The 24668-nt window shown below is 41.2% G+C and overlaps 1 protein-coding gene across 1 annotated transcript in view; it reads left to right on the plus strand.

Moving 5' to 3' along the window:
* Positions 1–22657, plus strand: part of CPLX4 (complexin 4) — a 49830-nt gene extending 27173 nt beyond the window's left edge. The window contains exon 3 of the mRNA XM_020804904.3: positions 11201–22657. Coding sequence (XP_020660563.1) covers positions 11201–11428 — 228 coding nt within the window. The 3' untranslated portion in view covers positions 11429–22657. The remainder of the gene's footprint in view (positions 1–11200) is intronic.
* Positions 22658–24668: the final 2011 nt, after the last annotated feature.

Consider the following 24668-nt stretch of genomic DNA (forward strand, 5'->3'; position numbering starts at 1 on the left):
TTTTCCCTCCCAGGCAGCTGGTAAAGCTTCAGGAGCCCCACCTTCTATTATTTCATGTGGGCACCCTTGCAGTTGTTCTCCTATATCCTCCTATGTACTTCCCAGTTTTGGAAAAACAAAACGGTCTGCAGGGAAGGCTGCTCTTCACTGCATTGCTATTGCTGAACTGACAATCCAGTCCAATTCTGTATGAATGTGGGTGCCTTCTTGTCTTTCAACTCAGGCAGCAAGAAAACTTGGGCTAGCCTTCTAATCTGATGTGGACCGATTAGCAATCAAAATGTTCTCATCTCCTTGGCAGCACGTTAGTTTCTACCCTGAATTGTTTTGCTGCATACTATAGTTGCGAGACTATAGTTTCTAGACTATAGTTCTGCATGGGGGAGAGGTTCCCAGGTCTTCCAGGTTTTTTCCTATTTTTAGAAATATCAGAAAAACATATGATCAAAAAAGGCTCTTTGGCCGAGACCCTGGAGAGTTGTTGCCTGTCAGATTAGGGCTAGAGGGAAAAAATGATACAAGTTGCCTTGATGTCTAAAAATAATGCAATGGGGATTTGGATTATCTCTGGATCCAAGCCTACTTCCAGGCCATGAAACTGTTCATCCATTCTGTCCTGGCATGCCTTAGCTTGCTCAAGACAAATCAATACATGTTGTGTTCTGATCCAAACAACTGCAGTGCACTCTTATTAAAGCAATGCCTATTGAACATTTTAGATTGTTAATATTTAAGAGGCCCCAAGATTTGCTGCAAGACTTAAGGCTCCAGGGTATTTGGGGCAGACCTATATGACAAAACATGTCCTTAATGAACCTTAATCCTGTTAATGGAATTGTCGGGGCAGATTTGTCATTGAAAATATGTTTTCATCCATGGGTCTCATGGCTTGTTCATATGTCGGGCTGTTACCATTGGTAAGGTAGCAGAATGATATAGACCAGTTCACATGAATCTTGATATGCATAACATTGATTTTTTTCCTGTGTTCACACCTGATTCTATGGTTGTTTTGCAGGTAGGTGCTGATTCATTTCGTCAGCCTCCACCCTCTGCAGCTCACAAGCATTTGTGACTCTATCCTCCCTAGGCCTCCTGATCACTCACACACTTACAGTTCAGACATTTAGTGATTATAGGGCTAGAAGGGAAGAGAGGAAGCTGTCCTGTGCTTTGACCCAGAAAAGGGTATCCGTCTAGGAAGGTTAAATGCTTTTGGCTTTACTTCACTTGTTCATAATTAAGTGTGCAAATGTTGAGTTGAAATGGTGGGAAGTTGTCCTATGGAAATATTCTCTAAATAACCTCTTACAAACCTTTGACTGTGTACATTCTAATATTCTTAAAGCAACCTGGTAATGAAAATTGCTATTTGCTAAGAATGTGTTTTGTTCTGTGGGCTTGTTGGTCCCAACTGAAATAGATGCATTGAATAAATGGAACTAGGCTAACAATTGGATTTAGCCCAATATTTTCAATATCTGTATAATGATATTTTACATTACATTAATGATGTTGATCCCATTAGGGTCAACATCAGGTCAAAATATCTGTATAATGATATTTTGACCTGATGTTGACCCTAATGGCTCAACATCAAGATATATTAGATTAGTGAGGAACAGACAGGGCCCTTTTTAGTGATTGATCCTTATTTTTGGAACTCACCTTCAAGGAAAAACATAGGTCCCTTCTCTTTGTTAACCTTTTTACCTGACATTAACGACATTTGTTTCAGTCAGCATCTTATTAGAAGTATCTGGAAGTTGATTCATGGCAACTGGACTTCTTTCTTATTAGGTTGAAATTTATTTATTTATTTATTTTATTTATGTATTTATTGTATTTATACCCCACCTATCTAGTCATTTCGACCACTCTAGGCGGCTAGATGAAACATTTTGCTCCTCATCCAAGGAGCTTCTTGAGTCTGAGGAGAATTGGTAGGAGACCTCTGATATATCCTCCACTTTGGTTTGAATAGGTAAAGGTAAAGGTAAAGGTTCCCCTTGACAATTTTTGTCCAGTCGTGTTCGGCTCTAGGGGGCGGTGCTCATCCCCGTTTCCAAGCCAAAGAGCCAGTGTTTTGTCCGAAGACAATCTTCCGTGGTCACATGGCCAGTGCAACTTAGACACGGAACGCTGTTACCTTCCCACCGAGGTGGTCCCTGTTTATCTACTTGCATTTGCATGCTTTCGAACCGCTAGGTTGGCAGGAGCTGGGACAAGCAACAGGCGCTCACTCCGTCGCGTGGATTCGATCTTATGACTGCTTGGTCTTCTGACCCTGCAGCACAGGTTTCTGCGGTTTAGCCTGCAGCGCCACCACGTTTGAATAGGATCCTTAAAAGGACAAAGGACTAAGGGTGAGGGTTAATCCCATTTCTGCAGTCCTTCTCAACCCATTGTCATGGGTCGTTATCAGTCATTAACAGTGCTCTTTCTGGTGTGTGGTACTGATATTTTGGGGGGATAGATGAAAGGACAGCATGATAAATAGGAGACAGATTCTATCTAAGGCCTCCCTTCCTTTTGAGAGGGATTTTTATATGCACATGTATGGCCTCCCTGATCCCTCTCTCAAACCACCTATCTTATTGATCCAAAATGAGTACACCTTGGTCATAAAATGAGTGTCCTTTGTCCTTCAGACTGAAGAAGCTACTTGGATGAGTAGTGAAACATTTCAACCTAATAAGAAAGACGTCCAGTTGCCATGACTCAACTTCCAGATAACCTCACTCTTCACAGACTGATTAGAAGTGTTGTGCTGCTCTTTTCTATTCCACTTGGTTCACTTCCTACATTAAAAAAACTTTTTTGTAATTTTACATTTTCTTTTCTATTGTTTCAATTATGTCAGTTGGTCACTTTAGGAGGGCTTTTCTGTAAAATGTGCCACACATATATAAGGTTAATACTCTTCCTTCTGTAATAAATCAAAATAATTTCTTCAACCCCTGCTATGTGATTTTTCTTCGAGGAAAATGGAGCTGCTCATAATTTTGCAGGTTCTGTGTACCGTATAAATGTTTCCTTCACATACACATCCAGAGAGGGGGGCGGGGAGAGTAGACAGGAATTGGATAGGAAAAACCCACATGATTGGCTCCCTCCTCAAAATGACTGGATTCTCATTTTCACATTAGCGGTCAGCCTCGCCAAGCACCTCCCCAAGGCCCCACCTCAGTGGGCTGGGTTGAGGGCACTGCCAATCCCTGGAGCCTTCAGGTCCTAACTGCTCACCTTATTTTTGCATGTGGACGAGAGAGAGAGAGAGAGAGAGAGAGAGAGAGAGAGAGAGAGAGGAGGAGGAGGAGGAGGAGAAGCTGGAGTAAGAGGAGTAACTTCCTCATAGAAAATTATTGGAGGTGCTGCAGCTTGAAAGATGTACAGGGCAAGTGAATAAGCTTTAGCAACATGCTGAGGGAGAGATGGAAGCAGCCGGGGGTTCAAAGACAGTGTTTTGTGTATCTCCTCATTTTAAACCTGGAACAGTGCTATTGATGGGTACTGGGAAGCAGATCCTTTGCCACTGACAAAAGAAGCAAATGCAGAAGATGGAATTTGGGGTAGCTTACCAAGGAGCCTGGCATGTTGTGGTCTATGGGGTCACAAAGAGTCGGACATGACTTAATGTCTAAACAACAACACCAAGGAGGAATAGCTCACTGATTTAATTACCTGGGTACAGAACCAGAGACCAGGAGTTTGATTCCCCAGTGTGCCTCCCGGGAGAAGAGTCAGCATGTCTAGTCATGGGCAAAGCTGCAGAACCAGAGGTTGGGAGTTTGATTTCCCGCTGTGCATCTCAGAAGATATGTACAGTCCCAGGATGCCCCCAAAAGAAGAGAAGGGTAAACCACTTCTGAGCACTCTCTACCTAGAAAACCCAGTAAAGGGTTGCCATATATTGGAATCTACTTGATGGCAAGCAATATTTATCATCATACCCAATTTGTTTGTGTGTTTGTTTGTTTACCCCGCCTTTCTCCTTGAAAAGGACCCAAGGTGGCTTACAACAATGAAAAACAATATTTAAAGTTGAAGACGATAAGTATACAATGGTGGTTAACATCATTAAAAGACAATATTTAAAACTACGAACAATGAATAAAGAGGCATCTTACATCATTAACAGGAAATACTAAGGCAAAGATCAATAAGTATACAATTTTTTTTAAAAAAATGACACTCTGAGAAATGGAAAAGACAAGTACGTAGTACTAAAAATCCAATCAAAGCAGTAATGCATAGCAATCTATCTAAAATCACACACAGGTAGCTGGTTACTGAGGGAAAGCTTGCTTGAAAAGAAAGGTCTTTTTGACTGCTTGTGGAAGGAGAGCAAAGATGGGGCCAGTCTGGCCTCCTGTGGGAGGGAGTTCCAAAGTCTGGGAGAAGCAACAGAGACCGCCCTCTTCTGTCTCCCCATCAGACGCAGTACAAATGAGTAACCATTATATCTTAGAAGATCAGGAGTACTTAAGCTCAGAGTGAAGTCAGTTTTTAAGGAGGAGTTAAAAGTTAGTTAATTTTCCCACTTACATTTGGAACAAGAGGAAGAATAGAGTTTGTAAGCTTGCTGCATGGAGGGGGTGACAGAGAAGGCAGAACTTTACTTCTGTTTTCTCTCAAGACAAAGAAGAATGCTCAGCCTAGTGTAAAGAGGGGGAAAAGTGTGCTGTGTGCTGTTTCTATACTACCCCATAGCACTTAAAGCAGTATATGGGGAGTTTATAAATTAATTACACAAGCTACACATTGCTTCCCCCCCCCCCCCCCGGCGAGCTGGAAGGTGGAAAAAAGACAAGTGTTGCCTAAGATAGTTAAAGAGGTATTATGGGACTATCTAGTTACTTTAAATAAACTCAAGCCTTCTGGGCCACATGATCTCCAGCTAAAGGTGTTAAATGAATTTGCTGATGTAATCTTGGAGTCTCTATAACCTTTGAGAATTTTCTGAGAAGAAATGACATCCGTGAAGGCTAGAGGCGAGCAAATGCTATTGCCGTCTTCAAAAAGGGCCACTTAGAAAAACATGCTGTGATAGCTAAAACCCCACATGGGCTTCTCAAAAGCAAGTCATGTCAAACTAATCACATCTCATTTCTATTGAGTCATAAGATTAGCAGATGAGGGGAATAATGTGGATGTAGTATATCTTGATTTGCAGAAAAGCTTTTGGGAAGGTGCTTGATGATATTTTTGCACCCTTGCAGGCTGTAAAATGTGGGCGAGATGATTCTGCTGTTAGGTGGATTTGTTGATGTCTGATGGGCCATAACTAATGAGTGTTGACTGATCCCTTATCATCTTAGAGAGAAGTGAAAAATTGCAAAAATATCCTGTCCTCGCATGGCTACTTCTTGGCTGGTTATCGGAGTTGGCAGGGGGTTGAAAAGTGTCAGGAGCCTCACTGGGGACTGTGTGAGCCCCCTGTGACGTATGCGCCTCATTTTGATGACTCCCAAAGTAGGAGGATCTAATAAAATTCCAGAGGACCTTGCCTGGTCAGAAGGTTTGCCAGCCTGAGTTCAGGTGCTCAGAGGTGCTGGGTGTTATATTCCTTGACCTTAGAACACTGGAAACATTTTCAAGATGGCGACCACTCCAAGAGAGATCCAGAAAGCAGCAACCAGAAACTGGGCCGTTGGGCCTTCTCAGTAGTGGAGTTTTCGTCAAATGGAGATGCATTAGGCTCCTACCCTCCTTAGTTTTACAAAACAAATTAAAATCTGGCTTTTTATCCAGGTCTTCAAAAACTCTCTCTTTTGTAATCTAATTTTTTTTTTTTTTTTGTAACTCTGTTTCAACCCTGTGTTGTTTGCTGTTTAGGGTTCCATAAATTGCTTTTACTGTTGTCATCTTGAGAATTTTGTGTTGTTTGTTAGATAAGAGGGTTTTGAAGTTTGGTTGGGATTGATTTATTTATGTTATCTTTGTTAATTGTTTTAAGAGTGTTTCTATTCATTTATATCTGTTTTTATAGCCACTCAAGAGTAGTGGCCTGCAACTAACTGGGCGGGGTATAAGTTCACAAATCAAATAAATAAAAAGAAGATATGTGTAGGCTGGTTGTTGCAGTTAGTGTGTGGTGGAAGAAGCAGTCACTTGTGTTCTGCATGCGCACGGGCATGTTTTATTATTTCACTTGCATGCTTCACATTTCCACTTTCTGTGTATTCTAACATTTGAAGAGGTGGTTTATTGCATTAATGTGTGAATGGGTATCTTTTGAACTGAAAGAAGAAGGATGTTTCAAAGCATTACTTTATATGACAGTCTTGGCCTGCTATTTATATTATTGTCATCCTTATCCTCATTTATTTACATAGCATCAACAATATACGTGGATCAGTAAAAATGTTAAAATGAAGTAAGGAAGGTCTGCCCCATCGACTGTACCATCTATTATATTTTGATCTCCTTGCACCCTTTATCAAACTTGATAGGTATAATAAGACTAGAAGGCAAACTGGATAACAGAGATAACCAACAGGTTTTTAAAACCTGAGATGTTGTTGAGAATAAGTGTTCTTAATTTTTCAGAGGAAGTGAGTGAAAGGGAAATGAAATTTGGATCTACGTGAAGTATCACATTAACAGATCTAACATGATTTCATTCGTTATTGAAGGCTTTTAGTAAATCTATGTGTGACAGCACCAATAAAAGCAACATCATGAACAGGAGACAAGAAATCCAACTCAGTATTCACAATGCCACCTAGTGGTGGAGGGTTGCCATTCTCCTCTCAAACCTAGAAAAATATTTTGTCTATAGTGGAAGTTAAGGATTGAAGAATAAATAGATGTGTTTTGTTTGTTTGAATGGAAGATGCATGTATGTATGCTTTTATTTACCTGTAGCACTCACAGGTTACTTTTCAGGAGCAATACTGCTTAAGGCAGTGGAAATCGGTTTCTTTTGTGTGGCATTGTTGTACACAAAGTGTTTCATACCCAAAAAACAGTTCTTTAGGAAATTATCCACAGTGAGGTACCCAACAAAAGTATTGCCAAATTACCTAATAGGCCAGTAGGCTTGGAAAGCTAGCATAAGTGTGGGCTGGGTATTCTGAGAGTTGTAGTGAAAATTAGTAACATCTCCTAGCCCTTCCTTCCTTCCTTCCTTCCTTCCTTCCTTCCTTCCTTGTAATGGGGTTTTGGGCTTACTGTCTGACTTTTGTACAGTCTTAGTTTTTAAATGCAGCAGGAATTCATTATTTCTATTGTTGCCGATAATATGCTGTTGTTGCTGTATATGTAAAAACAGCTTTCTGATTTGTTTGTTTTTAATGAGACCAATAAGAACAAAATAGTTTAGTTAGATGTTACAAAGTGTAATTATTGCAAAGTGGTTCTGCATAGGCTCTGACAGCCAACAAATTATGGTTTAAATTAGGAATTTAATTATCAATCTGCAAACAAGGGTTCAAGAATAATAGAGTACCCCAAGTGGTATACGTTTTCGTATGAAAATAATCCTGAGCCTTCTATCTATAATATGATGCTGTTCAGCCCACTTCTGTACTTATTATTCAAAATGAATCCCAGTAAGTTCATTCATTCAATTTACTGTATTTGCATCCTACCTTTCTTCCTGCCCCCTGAAAGAGACCCACTTCAGTGGGCCACCTATCAAGTAAATATACTGTACATTGTTGTTGATGATGTTGTTTAGTCATTAAGTCATGTCTAACTCTTTGTAACCCCATGAACCAGAGCATGCCAGGTCCCCCTGTCTTCCACTGCCTCCCGGAGTTTGATTAAATTCATGTTGGTAGCTTCGATGACACTGTCCAGCCATTTCGTCCTCTGTCGTCCCCTTCTCCTCTTGCCTTCACTCTTTCCAAACATCAGGGTCTTTTCCAGGGAGTCTTCTCTTCTCATGAGATGGCCAAAGTATTGGACCCTCAGCTTCAGGATCTGTCCTTCCAGTGAGCACTCAGGGTTGATTTCCTTCAGGATGGATACGTTTGTTCTCTTTGCAGTCCAGGGGACTCTCAAGAGTCTCCTCCAGCACCACAGTTCAAAAGCATCAATTCTTTGGTGGGCGGCCTTCTTTATGGTCCAGCTTTATAGGACCCAACTTTTTATGTTTTCTATATCTCTGGTGTAAATGCAACTTGTCCATGTTTCGCAATGGTTGTATGTTTTAGAATTTGTCTGTCAGCTCTCATGGACCTAACCTTTGTAGTTATCTCACTTTTCAAAATATGCAGTCCACACATTACACATTAATGTTGTACTGCATCATAGAAATGAAGGGTGGCAGTGGCTAAAGGCCAACAGGAATAGGTATCAATGCTTTCCCCAAGGTGTGTTTTAGAATATGCAGTGGGGTGCAGATCTGAATAAAAGTTAGAAAAAATGAATGTGAGTGTATGTGCTCTTGTATAGGCATTTTAAAAATTTTTATTTTGTTTAATTTCATTTAGCTACAACTCCTAGAACCCCAAAGTTACTGTTGCCACTGATAATGCTGATCAAAGGATTCTGGAGGTTGTAGTCCAAAAGGCAATCTTACCAAGCTCTTCAATAGATTGGCCAACTAGCCAGTTGAAGTAATTTTTATTCACCTGTTTATCTTTTGGAGATAAAATTCCAATTGTTGTTGCTGAGTATATTCTTGCAAAGCACAGTCTGGATGAATAAGGAGGACGCTTGTCCTCAGAGAATTCCGTATCTGGAAAAAGGAGCACTTTAGGACAGCTGTTCCTAGTTTTGGGTCCCCAGATGTTTTTTGCTCGTCACCTCCCAGAAGCAAGTATGGCCACGGGTGGAGGGTTGTACAGATATTTAGTCCAACAACATCTGGGAATCCATGCTTGGGAATTACTTCTATAGCTGAACTAATGCAAATGCTGCCCTCTTGAGAGAGCAGGTGTGCCCGTTCACTTCAATGGATAGGGTAGCTTTACTGCTACCTGGGTGTGAGAGCATCTGGGAATACCAGAGGCCTCCAGGTAGAACCCTTCCTGGAACTCTGTCTGATCCAACATGAGGCAGCTTTCTATGTTCTTTCCGCTGTTGTAGTAGGAGAAGAGGGGAAACAATTGCTAGCATGGATTAAAGCCCCATAAAGATTTCCTTGAGAAAAACAGAGGGACGGGCTATCATGCTCAGCATCTGACAGATTGCCTAATCTGGTAGGATTAAGGTAGAATCCTAACTCCATTCCCAAGACTAATCATGCCCTGCAAATGACCTCCTTGGTATATCTGGCTGGGTAAAGCCAGGAAGAGAACACTAGAGCAGAAGGACTATTGTCTGATCGAACAAGGCAGTTCTTACATTTTTGTACTCCGGGACAAGTGCCATGATTAACTGTGTCTTATGAGAATATAACTCTATTTATATGGTGTGAAAACACACCCCTCTTGAGCAGGTGGCCAAACAAAAAGTACATCAAATAAAATGGATGGTTACCATGGCCTGGTAGCCCGACAAGAACATTTTCACTCTCGGCACGCACAATAAATGCAATTGAACAGGCCAGATTTACATTTCTGTGTAATTTTTTTATTATTCATTATTTTACCTCTCTGGTCGTAACAAAAACTATGCCGTCTGGTGAATATGATGTAGTGGAAAAAATGAATGGGCAGTAAATGTAGTTTTGTAGTTCAAGTGGGGGTGGGTGTTGGAAAATATGACTCATGATGCTTCTAATTTAGGATTGGGGACTTGGGGGCTTACTAGAACTTAAATAGTACCTAGATTTCCAAAAAGCTACTGCCATGTAATGCCATTATTTTGACCTGGGGCTCTTCAAACCTCCTCAAGCAAAGATATTTCATTGCCAATTAAGCTTTATCCCCGTGACCTCTTCTGGCTTTCACTTGGGTTATGGAAATGCTGGACAGAACTGCTCCATGTTTTAACATAACTAGTGTTCCTATATCAGTAAGAAGGTACACAAGTTAAGTATGAATAGAAGCCAGCAGGCATGGCTCCTGCCAGGCAATTGTGAATTATTTAATGAGTAGAGCCGTACGTAATAGATTTCTATCCTCTCCATCCATTTCTGCCATCGGCTGGCTTACAGGTTTCTTATCTTGGGAACAATGTTCATATATCCAAACTAGTTAAAAGTCTGGAGAAATTTCATGGTCAACGTGAGGCTGGAGAAGGAAATATTCCAATGGTCCTCTTCCTATTGGCTTTCTTCAACCTCTCCTCCGTCAGGACCGAACAAAAGTTAGTTAGAGGTTGCTATCTAGCAGGAAGCTAGAGCTAGGATTTCTGTCAGGTGTAAGTGTTTGAGGGGGGTCAGGCTGAGAGTCAGCACCATCCTGTGGTAGGAGAGAGTATTGTTGCCCAACCAAAGTACCAGCCTGACAGAAACATGAAAGAAACCCCACCACCTGAGGCAGGAGAACAAGGAATTATTCACTTTTGCCTTTATTGGTTGTCACTGCTGAGATACCTAAACTGGATAGGTTCTCTGGAGAACAGCGCCAGCTGGTAGAGGCAAAGAGTAGCCAGAATTGGTATCTAGAGAGCTGCCAAAACCGAAATGGTTGGAGGAATCCTTCCTCAGAGCAAGGCATTATGAGAGAGGGGGGGCTACCAAAACCAACTTTGTACAGCTGCCATGGTGCCTTCTTGAGTTAGTGGGGGGAGGGCAAATTTGCCAAATTTTCCACTCTCCGATTTGGAAAAGGAACCTCACCCTGCCTTGTGGAAGGCCTGACACCGTAACCTAAACAGGAAACCTTTTTACTCCCTTGTGTTGAAGAAAACCAATAATGTCTTGCTTTAACTTGATGATCTTCTTTTATAGAAGGAACAGCTACCCCCAACAAGTGATTGGCCTCCTCTCTTGTGAAAGAGACCAAAAGGAAGGGTTAAAACAATCAGACTGCAATGAATCGTGAAACCCAGTTCTGTATTTTTTTTTGTCAAGTGAGGAAAAATTTATATATGCTATTTAGCTCAGAAGTAAGTACTATTAAGTTTAGAGAATTTTCCAGGTAAGTACTGTATCAGTAAGACGTCAGTCTTAATAGGAGTTATGGGATGCACACAATCTCAAACACAACATTTATACAGATTACATTGTTATTTTTTCTGAGAATTCAGATTGGATAGTTCCGATAATTTAAATTCATTTGTGGTGCAGAAAACATGTGTTTCCTATTTATGTTTACAGTTCTCTTTTGTCTCCTTCTCCCCACCCCCACTCCCCCCTCAGAGTGAACTGGATGAGAACCAAATCCAAATGGCCGGCGATGATGTAGATTTACCAGAAGACCTCCAGAAAATGGTGGCTGAAGATCAAGTAGAAGAAGAAGACAAGGATTCTATTCTTGGACAGCTTCAGAACATCCAGAACATGGACATGGACGCTATTAAAGAAAAGGCCCAAGCTACTTTCACTGATATTAAGCAGGCAGCTGAACAGAAATGTTCTGTCATGTAGTAAAGACATTTACAAGATTTATGTACAGATGCCCAATAGAAATGGCGAGCCATGGATGCTCCCACTGGTTATTTGCCACTCTCTACCCATTTATAAGGAGTTTAAATAACTTTAAAAACAAATCACATCCATTTATTGACAGATGTTGGTGGCAATAGTGGGATCTTGAAACACCAGCGAATGTTCGAAAGCTCTAACTGCAGTTGCAAATATTACTGTTTGCATTGGTGTCCAATCCATCAAGGCCATCATGATTTTGGGTTCTGAATTTCATGTTAAAATGTGCTTTGTTAACAGGGAATGGAAGCATATTCAATTTCCTAAAATTTCAGTTCATGGGGTGTACAGTAGTTTTTATCTGCTTTTATTACAGCAGAGTTGCCTAGAACAGTGGTTCTTAACCTTGGGTTATTCAGGTGTTTTTGGACTGCAACTCCCAGAAGCCTTCACCACCAGCCGTGCTGGCTGGGGTTTCTGGGAGTTGCAGTTCAAAAACACCTGAGTAACCAAAGGTTAAGAACCACTGGCCTAGATAATAAAGATTAACCATACATGGTGTCTATTCTACATAGATGACTTTGCTAAGTAGTAGTGATCTGAAAAGGTGAATATTTTGATGTAATAAACATTATATTACAAAGAGGCCCCCCAGCTTTACTGTTGTTGTATGTGAACCATACATTTTGTACTAATGTATTTGATCAGCCTGAAGTGATAGAATCTTTTCCTTAGAAAAGAAAATGACTTTGTATGAAAGATAACGCAGAGCATTTAGTCACTGCTCTGTCATGAAAGGGACATAACATCACATACCTCAAAACACATGACTGTAAATATTTGACAGACACCTATATCTTTTAGCAAGCTGAATAAAACATCAGTTGGATTTAGGGAATTGTGGTATCTTTCCCCCATGGGCCTGCTCTTATGCTTTTAATGGCATTTTGACAAACAGAAAATTAACTGCTGAAGTTTTTGGGGGGAAACCTTCACTTACTAAATTTGGATTCTATCAAATGTTGAGGGTTGGCTTCAGAGGCTAATGGGCCTATGCTAAGTACAGTACCATTTAGTTTATATGAGAGGTGAGCGGATTTGTGATTTGGACTACAACCTCCAGAATTTTATAGCCAATGTGGCGTCTTGAGCATGCTTTCTGGGGAATTCTGGGAGCTGTAGTCCAAAAACACACATTTGCTTAAGCTTCAACCCGAAGAGTGACCCATTTGTCTTGAAAGTGTGGATTAGGTTGATTGACTTCAAAATGCAGACCTAACAAGGACCCTTATTCCTGCAAAAGGACGAAAGATGATCACACTTAAAGAACCCCTTCCCTTCAAGTACCAGAGAATTTAAGGGGGGGAACTACAGTTATGTATACAGAAATAACTTTTAAAGCAAATATCAATGTAGTAGTATATAAATTGAACCTAGATCCCAGTCCTGGGACTCCTTTTGATGTCAGATTATTCTTCCCAGAATCCCAACCATTGTCCATTCTGGCTTGTGATGTCATGGGAGGTGGATCCTTGCATAATTGCAAAATAATGGCTGAAATCCTGTTATGTAGTTATGCAAAAAATGTAACTTTTACATGCATAAAACTGCAGGTTAACAAATTATCTGCCTCACACCAGTTTAAACTAAATCCCAGTGTCTTTTTCCTCCACAAAGCAATTCAAGCATTAAAAGTATTGGTTTTAAGGTCTGTTTAAAATAGTACAGTGATGCCCTGCATAGCGAGGTTAATCCGTTCTGGATTAACCGTCACTATGGGGAAACATTGCTATACAGAACGGAAAATGCCATAGGAACGCATTAAACTTAATGCGTTCCTATGGCTTCTAAACTCACCGTTAAGCGAGGTTTCCCCATCCGGCCGCCATTTTCACGCCCTCGGTAAGCGAGGGCAGGGCACGAAAATGCTGCGCGTGGCCATTTTGGGCATCCGGCGGCCATTTTGGAACCACCGAACAGCTGATTTTTAAAAATCGCTATGCAAAAATTGGTAAGCGAAACGCTTACCGATCATCGCAAAGCGATTTTTGCCCTATTAAATCATTGCAATGCGATCGCATTAGCGATCCCAAAAAACGGATCGCTATGTGAATTCATCATTAAACAGTGCGCTCGTTATGCGAGGCACCACTGTACACGTCTCCATGCAATTCCCATGCTTGTTTTCTATCATGTACCTCCTTATGCCATAATCATATTGTTGATATTTAAATATAATGAACATGGGAGGGAAAGATGTATCTATTATTAAAATTCTTTTTTCCTAGCATTTTCTTGTTGTTGTTTGGGTGGGTGGGTGGAAGGTTCTACAGATACTTTTTTTTCCTAAGATATCATTCCCTAAAACTGTTTCCCTGATCTAATTATAAACCATATTTTGCTCTCAATTAAAAATGATTTAGATTAACATTGCAATTCTACATATGGCTACTTAGAAACAAGTTGACTGAGTTGAATGAGACCTTTTCCCAGTCAAGTATACATGTAATCATGGCATGATTCTGTAACAATATTTGCCTGTGTGTACCTCAACTTTTCCAACTTTGCAATCTAAAATAGCTTTATGCTTTACAATGCATGTGTGCACAAAAGAAAATGCCACTAATTTCAGTGGGGCTTACTCCCGGGTAAGAGGGCACAGGGTTACAGCCTTTGTCTCAGCAGGCAGCTAAATATTCTTAGAAGCACAGCGAAACTTTTAAGGTACCAGAGGAAGGAAACCTATCTACAATCCAACAGTGCTATGATGGACACAGTTCCCTATCTCAAACCCCCCCCCCCCCACACACACACCAGTGTCAGACCTGGGAGAACAGCTGATTCTGTTTGTTTCCAAGTCACCACACACTATATTCAGAAATGATTTTGGCACTAGAAGTAGAAAATCCTATCAACCCCAACTCCCTGCTGTAACCTTTAGCTATTTACAGGCGCCTCATGGTGTAGCGGTTAAACTGTGGTGCTGCAGTGAAGACTCCGCTCATGGCCTGAGTTTAATCCTGGGCTGAGGCCATTGGCTCAGCCTTCCATCCTTCCAAGGTCCATAAACTGAGTACCCAGTTCATGGGGAAGGGAAGGGAATGTGTAACCTGCATAATTAAACTGAGAACTGTCCAGAGAGTGCTTTAAGCACTTTAGGGGAGTATATAAGCAGAACACTTTTGTTTTGCTTTTTTATGTATTTAAAATATTTATAAGATATTAAATAAATAACCACTGGCTGCCCTTCCATAACACTCAAAAACATTTGCTTTTACTTAATAGTAGGGCCAGTTCTGGACAGCAGAAGTTAACTGACAGTTTCAGGTCACGTTTTTCTGCTTACAGTGGACCCTCGACTTAGAGACGGTTCCACTTACAGACTTTTCGAGTTACAGACTTCTCTGGCCGCAAAATTTAGGTTCGACTTGCAGCCTGAGAATCGACCTACAAACTGGGAAAAAACCCAAAATGGAACAAAAACGGCGGTTGCGGATTAATCGGTTTTCAATGCATTGTAGGTTAAGGGAGCCTCGACCTACAGACTTTTCGACCTGCAGCCACCATTCCAATACTGATTAATTCCATAAGTTGAGGGCCCACTGTATCTCCTGGGGCAGTGGTCCCCAACCTTGGGCCTCCAGATGTTCTTGGACTTCAACTCCCAGAAATCCTGGCCAGCAGAAGCGGTGGTGAAGGCTTCTGGGAGTTGCAGTGCAAGAACATCTGGAGGCCCAAGGTTGGGGACCACTGTCTTGGGGCTTTCATTTCCACTGAGCAACTGTGCCAGATAACCTTCCGAGTAACCCCAGTCCCCATGTGGGCCCTACTGCAGGATGAACTGTGGCGCTCATATGGTGCTGTCAAGGAGCGCAGAGCACCAGTTACATAAACCACGAGACAAGAGGAAATTAGCCACAGGTAGCTGAGGTTGGAAGATTACAGAGGCATGGATAGGTGAGCCAAAGGTTACAAGTAATGAATGTGGCTTAGGGGTGGCAATGAATAGCCGGAGCCATAGACTTTGTTTAAGGGTGGATGCTGAAGAGCAGCGTTTAAGACAAAATCCAGTAGCAGACTCCAACCTGACCCAGATATTTAAGTAAAGCAACTGCCTTGGGCAGCAGAGGGAGGGCGATAGGAAGAGGAAGTTCTCTCTATATCACCCAATTTACTCTTGGTACGCAAACAAACAGCAGTATAGGCTCTCCCACCCCTGCTGCTGAAGAAAGATCCAACGACCAATCCACTTGACTTCCATACCCGGAAAGGAAGAATGGGATTTTGTCTTTTTAGGCAGCGCACCTTAGGCAAGTCCTGGCTGGCATAGGTTTCATCATACAGGATTCAAAAGAAGCTTTTCTGGCTTCCTCTTTGTTTTTCAACCCCCGTCAGAGATTCTGTTTTTTCTTATCGATAACATTCTCAGCAGTTAGGGTTGGACACTCCACTGCCTTCCCTAGGAAGCAATCCAATGTTTTTTTCTTCACATTCTGAGGTTCTTTCACCCCTTACAGAGGCACACGTGGTGGGGCAATTCAGAGCCATGGCTAGCCACTTGGCCACCCATGGCAACTGTAAGGCCTCACTCACTTCGCCTTGACTCCTGGGCATGCACTGGGAAACAAGGAAGAATGTGATAATTCTCCCATAAAGCAAAAAAGAAAGTTTGTGTTTTCAAATAAAAGGAAAGTTAATAGGGCCATGAGGTGCTCCCATTTATTTCCCCAATATTCATCAACAGATTCCTTTCTAGATTTTGGTGCCCTGAGGCAAAGCCCTAGTTGTACCTCTCAAGTTATGGCTCTGGCAAAATTGAGTCAGGTTGGCCCCGGTTGTGTCACTCCCTCACCTGACAGATTAGGTAGGCTCCCTCACAGTTGGCCTTTAGGAAAATACTACATAGCTCTGCCAAGCTTTTAGTGATGAATGCTACTCCTTGATTTTGAATGGCTCTCTTGTTTTATTGAAAAATATATGTTTTATTTGTCTTATTTTCTGGTTTTTTTAAATTGGTTGTCTTTGTTTATTTATTTTTAAGGATTTTGTTGTAAATTACCTCAAATACCCCCTGAGTGGAGGAGTGATTTAGAAGGATGTTAAATAAATACATACATACGTAACTACAATATTTTAAAACATATAGAATATATAAGTCAGTACTTTGCTGTAATTCATGAGCACAGAAAAACAATCATGTGAGCATTTCCCCAACTCTAGCAAGTTTCCTGTTATATGCCTATTGTAGGTTGTGAGGTTAGCTGCACAGCCAGGTTAAACTGCAGTACTGCAGTCAAGACTATGCTCATGACTTGAGTTCAATCCTGACATGCTAAACTATGCAGCTCATGGAAGAGAGGGCAATATATAGACCACATAATTATATTGTAAACTGTCCAAAGAGTGCTTTAAGCGCTATGGGCCATTACATAAACAGCATACATCCAGGGGCTCTCTAGATATGTTGAACTGTAACTACTTTCATCCTAATTATAGATCATGCTGGGTGAGATGATAGGAATCGTAGTCCAAAAATCTGGTGAGGACCTCTCCTTGTTGGTTGTCTACTTGGGCTTGCTGATCCAAATCATTTGTCTATCTAGCAAATTCAAGTAGATCTTCTTTTGTAGAAGCTATATCAAACTTACTGCTGCCACTTCACTTCTGCCAGAAGCTATCTAATGGTGTTTCCAGAGTGAAAAAAAAATCAGCCAACAGGGTGCCGTCATTGCCCTGGAGGATGTATATTCTTCATCTCTTTCCATCAAACTTTCTAAGTCTTGGCATTCAGACCTGTAGTTTTTTGTTGGGTTTTTTTTTGCAAAAAGGTCATGGTATGGATGGTTCAAAGGACAAAGTAGTATGTGATGGGAAAGGCCAACTTTGCTTGAGATGGCGGATAACTGCTGCCACTGAGAATACAAAACATTGGAGTAGATGGGCAAACGGTCAGACATGCTATAAGAGAGCTGTCTGGTCCAGAGATGGAAAAAAAATCATTTTCTATACTACAATTCCAGAATATCCCAGACTGCCTAATCGTGGTCATGCTAGCTAGGAAATCCTGTGAGCTATAGTCCAAAGAAGTAACTTTTCCAGTTGCTGAACTTTAGCAACCAGGTTCTAGAGAAGCAAGAGCAGAGATGAGCAGAGAGAAGTGCATTGGAAGTGGTTGCAGGGAGAAGCTGTGGAGGCTGGTCAATGGAGGCATGTGTGGACAGAACTGGTGATAAATATCACATCAGTAAGTCAAGCCCAATAGCATAGAAGCCTATTGAACCAGCAAAACAGGCCATCCTTCCCTTCACTTAGAGGTTAACTGTTAGATGTTAAATGTTAAAGACTTGTATCTACGGCAGTGTCATTGCAAAGGTAGAGAAAGAGGAAAGGAGCTCCAGGATTACTTAGCTCCATTTACTGTTCACTTGGTCCTAGTGAATCCCCTGGCCCAGTCTGTCTCCTTGCCTTCTTGTTCACAGTCAGTAAGAACAATTCAGAACGTAGCCTTTCCTGCGCTCTGTCTTAAAAATACATCATAAATAGCCTTGAGAAGGAGTCAACAGCTTTTTAAATGGTGCACACAGCCAAGGAGATTTATTATAATAAGTAGCATCTTGCTATAATTATCCCTGAAACACTTTTATTAAAGAAGCAGGACTGGCTAATCTACTAGGTGCCTAGAAGTGTTTCTGATTATCGACTAATCTTTACTAATCCCTTGCGAACCTTATCGTTCACCTCATGACAACACTGGGCAATATTTTCCCATGAAAACCCTATTGCCATTAAGGACTTAAATGAAGGAAAAACAAATGACTGGACTGCATTTTTTGGGGGGGGGATTCTTTAAGTGTGCCACAAGAATTGTGTTCACTTTTGTCTTTTATCCCTCCTAGGGCAGCAATGAGGAAAAGTAGGAGGATGGCTGTTATATAGAACTTCCTTGTTCAGGTGCAGTATACCATCAAATACTAATTGTTAGGGAGCAGTTGCAGGAAAGGACTAGCTCTTCATGCCTTCCTAGTGGACCTCTCAAGTGCATCTAGTTGGCCACTGTGGGAAGAAGTGTGAACAAGATGGGTTGTTGCTGTTGTTTTAATCTGATGCAGCTTTCAGGATCGTGCCTGTAAAGCCAGAGTGAACAATGTCATTCGGTATGAGGGTTCATTTTTTGCTCCCGAGAGTTTGTGGGAGCCCTATACTGTGCCAAAAAATGCAAGAGGAAACCCCAAATCCCAAGTGGTTAGAACTCCACTTCCAGGTTTTAAAAATTTATAACTTCTTGCTACCAAGAACTGCAGGGTGGTCTGATGACTTGTTTTTAAAAAATGAATTGCTACTCCTGGAGGCTCCCAGAAGTGGAATTTCATTTGTTGTTGTTGAAACCCATTTTGGAGGTACTGGTGTAAATGAGGCAGCCTGGTGATGCCAGAGATTGCAAAAGCAGCCTTGGGAGATACAGGCAGCCCTAGAGCCATTGTTTGCTACCCCTTCTTTAAAGTCAGGTTGATGTGCAAAAATTAATAAGGTAAACCTTTTACATTAACCCTCTTCAGGAGTCTGAAAGAGTGTAGAATACTTAGAACATGCCAGACCCGTTAATCTTCCCATTAAAAAATGGTCATGAATCAGAAAAAAAACAGTGATTTGTTTTAATTTGTGATTCATCAAGGTTGATGAATAACGAATTTACAATTTTTTTCTGACAAATCAATGACTCGGTTTGCCAATTTGTTTTTGTATTTAAAACCTTATAGAATGCTCTAAGCACCTAGAGACACCAAAATGCTAGAGAAGCTTCTCCTGACTCTCCTCTACAATCTCTCCCAGTTTGGTGAAGATTGGGTTTCAGACATCCAAGTTATATACTCACAAAGTGGGTCCCCCCAGGAAATACCCTTTAGCAGCTGACTTTGGGAAATCCAATCTTCACCAAACTGGGAGCGATTGTAGAGGACAGTCATGGGAAGCTTCTCTGTGATTTTGGTGTCTCTTGGTGCCTGGGGGAAACTTTCCTGTGGGGACCTCTTTCTGAGTGTATTACTTGGTCATTTGAAACCAAATCTTCACCAATCTTGGCGAGATTGTAGAAGAACGTCAGACAAAGCTTCTCTGTAATTTGGTGTCTCTAGGTGCTCAGGGAGCCATTTTATAGCCCACTGAATAAAATAATCACTAAAATGTATTGATTCGTATTTGTCAGGGGTATTGATTCATATGAATATGAATTGACAAATTAGAGGTTTTTTAAAATGAATTTTGCCCATCTCTACTTTCCATCATAGGAAGGCATGGATGGTGGTAGATCTGAAGGAGACCTCTTCTGTGTGACAACCCCCTCTTAAAGCCCCATGTGCAGGAGGTTGACAAAAATTATGATGAAAGGGGGTGGAGCTAGAATGTTCCCCTCTAGATGTGAGAATTCAACATTTCTGGCTAGGAAAATGTTGGAGGCTGTAGACCAAAACAAGTAATTCTTCTAAGCTCAGCTTTGGAAGCTCGTGAGGTCAGTGGAATTGATAAAAACACTCCTTAAATATCTCACTAACTTTGAAAATTCTATTAGGATCACTATAAGCTGGCTCCAATTTGACAGCACAGAACAAGCTTTAATAGTTACCAAAGAGAAAGCATAGTAGACAATGCCTCTCACCCGTTCATTTGTCAGTTTCCTCATGTTGTTTTGCTGTAAACTAAACTTTATGGAAAGCTGTGTGGTAGTCATCATATGTATGTGTGTGTGTGTGTGTTGTTTTCATAGGCTTTGATTCATTTTTGTTTAATGATTCATTTATGGCTGGGTTTTAAATGTTGTAAACAGTCTTGAGTCCTTTACACGGGAAGAAAGACAACAGATACACAAGCACCTCCCCCCCCCCCCGCAAAAGTTGGTACATTTTGAACACAGCAGTATCAGTGTTGGGAGAAAATACAGGTGAAAAAGTTATCCAATTAAGGACCCATTATAGTTGTTCAAATATTTGGGAGAAATATATCTGACAGTGAGAGACAATGTGGTGTAGAGGAAAGAGCATCAGACTAGGACTCAAGAAGTTTGAACCCCCACTCAGCTGTAGAAACTCACTTGGGGAGGGGTGCAACTGGTAAAACCACCCCTCAAATATCTCATGTACCTGGAGAAGGTACATGAGAAGGTACCTGGAGAAGGTACACTCTAGTCCTACCTCCCTAGGGCTACTGTAAATTGGATGTGACTTGATGGCATAAAGCAACTACAAAGATCTAACTTGGTTTTAATTTTTCAGAGGTTGCCTTGAGGTCTACAGCCCCTTGCTGCTTAAAATCTGTACTTCCTTTCTAGCAAGGAGAAATCCAATATACCAAAATGTTTGCAGACCCGGAACCATCCTGTTCCTCCATGGTCATGCTGAAGTCCACACATATTTCTACCTTGGAGCCTGCAGCCAGCTATGACTCTCCAAACCTTTGCATTGCCTCACAGAGCAAAGGACCTTCCCTAGAAACACAGCACGAAACAAGCCTAAAGCCCTTGACCTTTGAATTAAAATGTGACAGGAACATCTTGGAAATCTTATTGAAAGCATCTGGTGGTTTAAAGGAGCTAATTAAATTCGTCAGCGCATATAGGATCAGCATTTTCGTGGTTTAAGGGGTCAAAGGAGAAAGTACAATCAGAATCTCCAAACAAGTGACTAATGAGATTCCATCAAACTTAGGGGTTGATAGGAGTTAACAGGTTTGAAATATAATTATAGGAATGAGCATTGTGGGCTAAGGAAGGGGAGATGGTTGGTGTACTGAGGTCCCTCTTGCTGTCTGCCTTGTCATCTGTATATTCGCACTGCAGGGGAGACAAATCTGTCCATTTTAGTTTCTCTCTTGTTCTCATTTTCTGCTCTTATCTGATTCATGGTGATTTTTTTGCAAGATGTAGTTCAGGTCACCCCAGACTTTTACAGTTTTTATAAAGTTGTATTAAACTTCAAACACCTTTTGTCTGTGATTCTCCAAGTGCATGTGTTTTGAGAGCACTTTAGCTCCACGTTCACATTTTTTTGCAAGCAGGTTTCTTAATAAAATACATTCTCAATGTTACTTCCATCACAATATGCATTTGGGTGTTCCCCTTTTTCCTGATAGTTGCATTTTTATTTCCATTTTTGTTGTGAAAGCATTCCATTGCAAAATTCAGAGAAGTGCAGATTTCCTGACTGTTAGTTTGTACACTGGTTCAAACGTGCAAAATTAGACACTTAAATGTTGTATACTTAACTGGTAAAGACAAGACAGGCCCACTTCATTTCCTTTAGTGAGACATTTCCTCCTTGAAAATTATATATAAATAATATATAATTTAGTGCTGTCAAATAGATTCTGACTTACGGTAACCTTTTCTAATATGAAAAAAAAAATCTTAGAACTGCAGAGCTAGAAGTGACCTTATAAATGAAATGAACTTATGAGTCATCAAGTCCCACCCCTGTCAAGGAGGCACAGTGGGGAATTGAACTCTCAGCTAAACCACTGAGCATCCAACAGTTCACTGAACTATTCACCCAGTTTGAAAACTATAGGCCCTTAAGTGCTTAAAATTCATCCTCGTCCCAGTCCCATGTCTTAAGAAGTGGACTTGTTCACAAAAGCTCACATTAAAATATAGCAGTTAGTTTTCAAGGTGCTACAACATTTTTGACTTCTTTATTTTTTATTTTATTTATATTTTACTTTTTTTGTTTTGGTTTTGCCTGACATGCTAGCACAGGCTAACACAGCTACTGCTTCTAAAACCTGAAAGCTATATGAGACATAGAAATTCAACCAGTGCAACCCTCTTGATTATGGAGGTGCAGTGAGGAAGGCAGAAATTCCAGCTTCATAACCAATTAAACAAGCTAATTTGGTGTCATGTCCAGAGCCAGCTATTAGGAAGCAGGGTGTGTAGCAATGTGCATGTCTGGTATGGGAAATTGTTGTTGTTGTTGTTGTGGGACTACACCTTCCAGAATATCTCAGCCAGTGACCATTCTTAATGGTCTTGTCCAGAAGAAGAAAACAAAGAAAAAGAGGAGGAGGAGAAAGAGGAATTAGTTGCTATTTCCCTTGTTTGGACTATTTTGAGCCCCAGAGCTGTAGATTCTGGAAGTTATAGCCCCACAAAAGTAACTTTCCCAGGCTTTTTGGTGAAATTGCACACCCCAACTGATTTCATTAAAATTATAGCCAAGGCCCTATTGTGCACATTCCCATGTAATGTGTCAACACTGGTGTCTCTACAGCAAACACAGTTTCCGTGTTGAGCATGCAATAGAACTCAGCGGACAAGGAGCTGCTTACCAAGTCCCATCACGTGGGACCTGCTGCTGCGGCCGCTGTTGTCAAAGGAGCAACACAACCTAGGATTTTCATTCTTCTTACAGCTAATAGGATCGCTGGAGCTCAGAGCGGTCATCCCATCAAGATAAACGTCTCGGGTGCCCACTTTTAAGCAATCTGAATTCAATTAGGCTAATTGGAAAACAAGTAAAGAAGGATTGCATTAATGTAGCTTTACTGTGTGAAACTCAAAAACCCTACCCCCCTTGGGAGAAACAGGGTTTGGCAGGGGGGAGACAGAAGGCAAGTGGAACCTATAGAGGAGTTACTGCAATTCATTCACAAAAGGCAGGAGTGGCTAGCCTTGACCCATGGCTATGGTGGTGATTATTACTATATTGTTGGCTGCAAGCTACTGCCTTTTTACCAAGAATGTTTGTGTCCTTATTGTAAACTTCTTAATAGGAGGCAGAAAACTCAGCAAAACTCTTTGGATGATCAGAAGGTAGGGTAGATAAACTTCTCCACAGTGAATTTGTGTAAGCTTTCACCAGCATGGCCAATAGAACAATCTAGGTTCTAGTCCAAACTGTAGAACATCAAGTTGCCTACCTTAACAAAAGGGATAGAGGAGGAAGGCATAAAGGAATGGTAGCCAGTACAACTCTTTGGCAACTTGTATAATATGGTCCTTTTGATCAATTCTAATTAATGAAGAACCAGAATGATAGCGGACCACACTGAGTTTTTGGACAGTCTTAAAGGGGAGACCAAAACAGGGCAAACTATAGTACAGTGGTGCCTCACTTGATGAGGATAATCCGTTCCAGCAAAATCGCTGTTAAGCGATATCCTCGTGAAGCGAAATAAAAAATCCCATTGAAATGCATTGAAAACTGACTGAATAACTCACTGAATAACTCACTGTCCAATGAAGATCCTCCATAGGGCGGCCATTTTCTGCTCCCTGTCTGGTGAAAAACCCTTCCTAGACACAGTGGAGAGCCATTTTGTACACCTGGTGGCCATTTTGAAACCCGACAATCAGCTGTTTTTTGATCATCGTAATGCGAAGAATTGGTTCCCGAAGCAGGGAACAGATCATCGCAACGTGAAAAAAACCCATTCAAATATTGTTTTGCAATCACAAAAGCAATCACAAAACTTCATCGTGAAGCAGATTCGTCATCAAGTGGGGTAAGCGTTAAGCGGGGCACCACTGTATTCCAAACTGTAAGTCAGCAAGGCATGAACAATGAGGCCAGCTGTTCATATTCTAGGAAGGAATGCTATTGGCATGCCACACCTAGATGGAAGAAGGTACTACTGTCTATGATTGTCTAGTGTCGTTCTGTATCAAATAGTGATGCTGGACCTAAGAGCAGCCTCAGACATTGTTAGTATGTATGCTAGATTCCTTCAAAGGAGTGCCATCCTGGCACACAACAGTTGTTCACCTATAGTAAGATCAACAGATCAAGACTTCATTAATTTCTCCCTCTTATTTAGATTGGCCTTCTGTTTGTTGACCTTCATCTCAGTCCATTACTGCCTCAGACAGCCGTTCAGGGGGTTCCATTGCCTCACCAAGAAGAAAGAAAAACCTTACAGGTCTAAACAAAAAAAGTTTGTCCTGTTGAAAAATGTGCATCAATGCATGTAAGAAGTAACTTGAACAGGGGAGGAGATGATAAACAGATAAGCAGGGGGACCCATATACCTACCACTTATTAACATTTAGGTTGCTATTCGCAGGCCCACTTTATTCCAACTTCTCCAAAGGTTTGTTGTTGCTATAGCTGCTGCTGTTTTTCATTAGAGAGACAGCTCCATTGTATGAAGGCTCCATAATCGCTACTGGCAGACCAAACCTGACTCTTAGAAAATATTACTAGGATTTTTTTGTTGCTAAAGGAGGGTTCTTTCTTTCTGCACTATCATGGCATAG

Source organism: Pogona vitticeps, chromosome 2 (assembly GCF_051106095.1).
Source record: "Pogona vitticeps strain Pit_001003342236 chromosome 2, PviZW2.1, whole genome shotgun sequence".
NCBI classification, from domain to species: Eukaryota; Metazoa; Chordata; class Lepidosauria; order Squamata; family Agamidae; genus Pogona; species Pogona vitticeps.